Source organism: Microtus ochrogaster, chromosome 6 (genome assembly GCF_000317375.1).
Source record: "Microtus ochrogaster isolate Prairie Vole_2 chromosome 6, MicOch1.0, whole genome shotgun sequence".
Lineage (NCBI taxonomy): Eukaryota > Metazoa > Chordata > Mammalia > Rodentia > Cricetidae > Microtus > Microtus ochrogaster.
This window is the reverse complement of record NC_022013.1, coordinates 44,849,237-44,853,793: the sequence shown is the minus strand read 5'-3', so window position 1 is coordinate 44,853,793 and position 4,557 is coordinate 44,849,237. Positions and strand designations below refer to the sequence as shown.

General features: G+C 46.1%; 1 protein-coding gene across 1 annotated transcript in view; it reads left to right on the top strand.

Moving 5' to 3' along the window:
- Window positions 1–4,557, top strand: part of Cadps (calcium dependent secretion activator) — a 445,453-nt gene that overhangs the window by 270,367 nt on the left and 170,529 nt on the right. Inside the window, 1 exon segment of the mRNA XM_026779941.1 lies at window positions 2,246–2,312. Coding sequence (XP_026635742.1) covers window positions 2,246–2,312 — 67 coding nt within the window.

The window sequence follows — 4,557 nt, the reverse complement described above, 5'->3', positions numbered from 1 at the left end:
ATCTATCTATCTATCTATCTATCTATCTATCTATCTATCTATCTATCTATCTATCTATCATGGTACCGGGGATGATATCTAGGACCTTGCGCATGCTAGGACCTTGCACATGCTAGGCAAGCCCTCTACAGCTGAGCTCCATCCCCAGCCAGCGTTGGGACTCATGTTTATACTTCACCAGTCTTATCCCACAGAATCCTCCCAGCAGCACAGCAGCAAACTTGAAACCAGTTGCGCTACTTGTCTGAATGACTGACAGAAAAAGAACCAGAAGACTAAATGCCAGTGTCTGCCTACCACCCTCTCTCTCCTGAGCCCTGGCTGAACCTCCCTTTTATGTCCACAAATGCCATAGAAATATTGATACATGATTTCAGGATGTGGCAAAAGCGCCAAGGGGGTCAGCTAAGCCATTTACAGTAACACCGGGGACTGAGCTAACACCAGCCATAGCACAGAGCTGTCAAGATGCCAGCCATCCAGCTGGTACACGGCCTCATCTGTGCTCCTTCACCTTCTCGTCTTCATCTTCTCTTCTGCTCCCTCACTGTGCATAACACCTTCTCCACCTGCAGCTGGTGTGAGCATCTTAAATAGGACCCTTGCCTAAAGCCCTGCCTAAGGTCCTTCTATCCTATCTAGAATGAGAAACTTATGACCTGATTTGACCTTTTAGAAAACCCCATGACTCCTGCGTAATGTCTGGAGCAGAGGCCAAGAGTAGGGAGAGCAGATAGGGATTCCATCATGGTCCAAGATGGTCTTTGCCCCCTGGACTAAGTACATTCATAAAATCGGTAATTTATATAATATATAAGAGCATTTCAGTGTTCCACACAAGAATTACTGTGTTTTAGTATGTTTTGTATAATGAGTATAGCAAGCCTATGTTACGAAGTTTCCTTTCAAAATGATTTCATTCATGATGTCAGACAATTGCAAGGTTAGGGTGGGATGAGCCATGAAAGCGAGAGACCAGAGTTTGGGGCTTCCCCTCATGTGATCTAGGTGTGTTGGGGCGCACTGACAGCATTTCAGTAAGGAAAGGAACAACAGGATTTCCCTATGTGATAAAGTCTGTGCTCTTCTCAAGAACTGAATGGGAATTTCCCACATGCCTGAGGCCCCTTAGGTTTCTCTGGAGGCGTCCATAAGCAGAGAGATGTTAGAAAGGAAAGGTAGGGGGATGTACAGAGAATGAGGGAGGGAGGGGGCATTCATGGAGGTAAGAACCCAGTGGTACCTGCTGACTAGAGATGGAAACGAAGTGGGTCCAGAGTTACCGCTGGGATTCTGGTCTGAAGGCCTGGAACAGAACCCGTAAAATTTGTCAGCAGTAAAACCTGTGCCTGAGTTGCTTTCCTTCTGCTCCAAAGCAAAGGCCCTGTCTGTTTCCAGCAGAAGCATAGATTTAGAAGTCATCGGTTCATCTTTGCAAGATGGAAGTTAACACATTTGGACGTCACTCAACATCCCCTCCCTTGAGTCTGAATCTTCCAGCCTCTGCTTCTTGATCAGGGTCCATGCAGCAGGCAGCCAATTATATGGCTATTGAGTGGTCCGTGAGGTGGAGCATCACATTCCTCTTGGCACCTCCACACTTCTCTGACATCTGTACTATACTATCGCCTCTCCTTTTTATTTCATTATTTAGATATACAGATTAATTTCCATCATCAGAAATGTGTAGAAAAATTCTGGGAGCAGGAGAACATCCCATATTAACTGGGAACTTCCCATAATCATGCTGCATTTCCAGGAAACAAGGGAAGGGGTTTGCCTGTGTGAATGATGACAAGATCTGACCATGTGAGATTTTGTGCTCTCCCTCTGTGCCCAGATCTCCCTCCCTTCTTCTCCTCTCCCTCCCTCTCCCTTTCTCCCTCCCTCTCTCTCCTTCCATCCTTTTTCCCTCCCTGCCTGCCTTCCTTTCTGGCTTGGGCAGAGTCTTTCAGGAACTTCCCTGCCTGAAAAACTTCTAGCTCATAAACATAGCAATCCAAGAGTCCCCTCTTCCAAAGTGCTTTCAAATCAGTCCGGGAACAGAAGTCAAGTGTGTTGGGGCCACGATTCCGCCTCTGTGTGAACATGAATCCCACCTGCTTCTTCTTTACAGCTCTCAAGTCTGGGTGCGATCCTGGGCTCGCAGGCCTCTTGGTGTGTGAGGTCTAGTTTCCCCGGTAAGTATGCTAGCAGTGCCTTCCCCTGGGTACTGATGCGGCTCTGGTCTTTCATTTCCCCACAGGTACTTATGGACCATCGGTAAGAATGTGTGGAAGCGATGGAAGAAGAGGTTCTTCGTGCTGGTGCAGGTAACCCTTCAGCCTTTAGAGCCATCTGTAAGACAGATACAGCTGAATCAGTGCACACTAAGGCATGACACCTGGAGTCCCCAAGGGCCACAATGCTTTCCAGCTTATAGACTCATAGAACCATACAGAAAGTTCTCTTTCCCATACCTGTAAAAATCTTCCAAACGCGTAAGTTGACTCACACATGGGTACCAATGACATGTTGCTCAAGGAGAAACAATAACTTGGCTCTCCCAGGTGCATCTAAATTTTGTCCCATGGATTTGTAAGATATGTCCTCAAAAAGCCTCCCCAACACTTTTGCTGTTGGTTTGTTTAGTTTGTGTGCCAAGAAAATTTGTCGCTAACGCCTTCCAATTTACAGTTCCCACAAGGGCACAGAAACCACACTCAATCCATAAAATGTTAATTGAATACTGAGACACATCATAAAGTGAGTCACCTTGTAATCATGCTCTTGAGGTCTTTGACTTGTGTTTGGAGCAATACCTGTGTTGTATCTCACTGCATGGCAGCAGTTCGAAATGACTTTAAAAGTCCTTGGCAACACTATCTTGTTGGGCCTCTGCCTGAAGACCTACTCAGGCATTCCATTGAAATCTTTGCGCTTGTTCAGGGCAAGGTGGGTTCCGACGCATGTGTAGGAGCTTCTCTGCTGCCTACACCACGCTCATAAACCTTCCCAATGTCTACAGAAGCCATCAGCGGCTGTTTGCTGAAAGGAAGATAAAGGAAGAGAGAGGCATTCCTGGCAAAGTCGGAGGATTCTGAGAAAGGGCAGATCCTGTGGTCTAGGCAGTAGCTGATGCCATCTTCCCAGAGAGTAAACAAGACATGGAGTCGGAGTCCCCCTGCACTTTGAGTACCTAGGAGTCCTTCACTTAATGCATGACTTTTCTCTGAGAATCTTTGAAATGAATCAATGTTTAGAAGCCTTTGGCCTCAGGATGGGGAGAAGACTCAGTCAGGAACGTGCTTGCCCTATGAGCATTTGATTCCCAGAACTCTAATAAAAATAAAGAATAAACAAAAATAAGCCAGGAGCATGGCTCCCCTCTAATCCCAGTGCTGAGGAAGCAGAGATAGGAAGGTCTCTGGAGCTCACTGGACAGCTAGTCTGGGTGAACTGGCTCTCTCCAGTTTCAATAAGAGTCTTCTTCTCAAAAAAATACGCAGGAAAGTACTTACAGAAAACACCCAACATTGATTTCTGGGCTCCAGTCACATGCGTGGTCTCCAGAGCATGTGTGTAGGCACACACATGACTGCACTGCACATTTACACACATGCATGCAGACACACATGCATGCAGACACACATGCATGCAGACACACACATGACTGCACTGCACATTTACACACATGCATGCAGACACACATGCATGCAGACACACATGCATGCAGACACACACATGACTGCACTGCACATTTACACACATGCATGCAGACACACATGCATGCAGACACATGCATACATACACATGCATGCATATACACTCTTTCTTTAGAAGGAGAAACTTTAGGACCAGAAACTGGAATGAGGGTTGTGCAAAGGGAAATATGGAGAAAATGTCAGAGAAGCTACGTCAGCCGGCCGCGTGCTTAACTCAAAAGAAGAAAATGGCTTTTCTAGGTTGTGCAACTGGAACACAGATGTTCTGGAACCTTCACACACAGACTTCCTCTAAGAGGAGATGAGAATCACACCATGACTTTAAAAAAAAAAGCTGCATGCTGACTTTGGAAAAGTATAAAGGGCACAGGCCATCTGAGGTGCTATGGCTTTTCTAGAGCGCAGGAGAGATGCACCTGAGGATGTCAGGAGGCTTCCATGAGTGCAGAGTGATCCCTGACTTTAGAAAGCCATTAGGGTAGCAGCCCCCTCCCCACCCAATCAAGACCTATCATCTCTACCAGTCTTCATGGCCTCTGGAGGTGACACACGTCTGCTCCTTATCACAAAGGTGACAGGGAGACCCACGTGAAGGCATCAGTTTCTTGTTCTTGGTCTCATGGAATTGTCTACAGGCTGCTTAAATGCAGGACTTCCTTTTGACAACCAAACTGAGGGTAACAGTAACTAAGGGGATAATTATATGCAGATAGCATGGCAAAGAGATACAAGCCCTGTGAGTTTATATGCAGCCTGTTACCTGCATTAACAGTGAATGGGATATGCGTCTCGGGCATCTTGCATCAAGGTGTTCCTTTTTTTTTTCTTTTTTTTTAAATTTATTTATTTATTG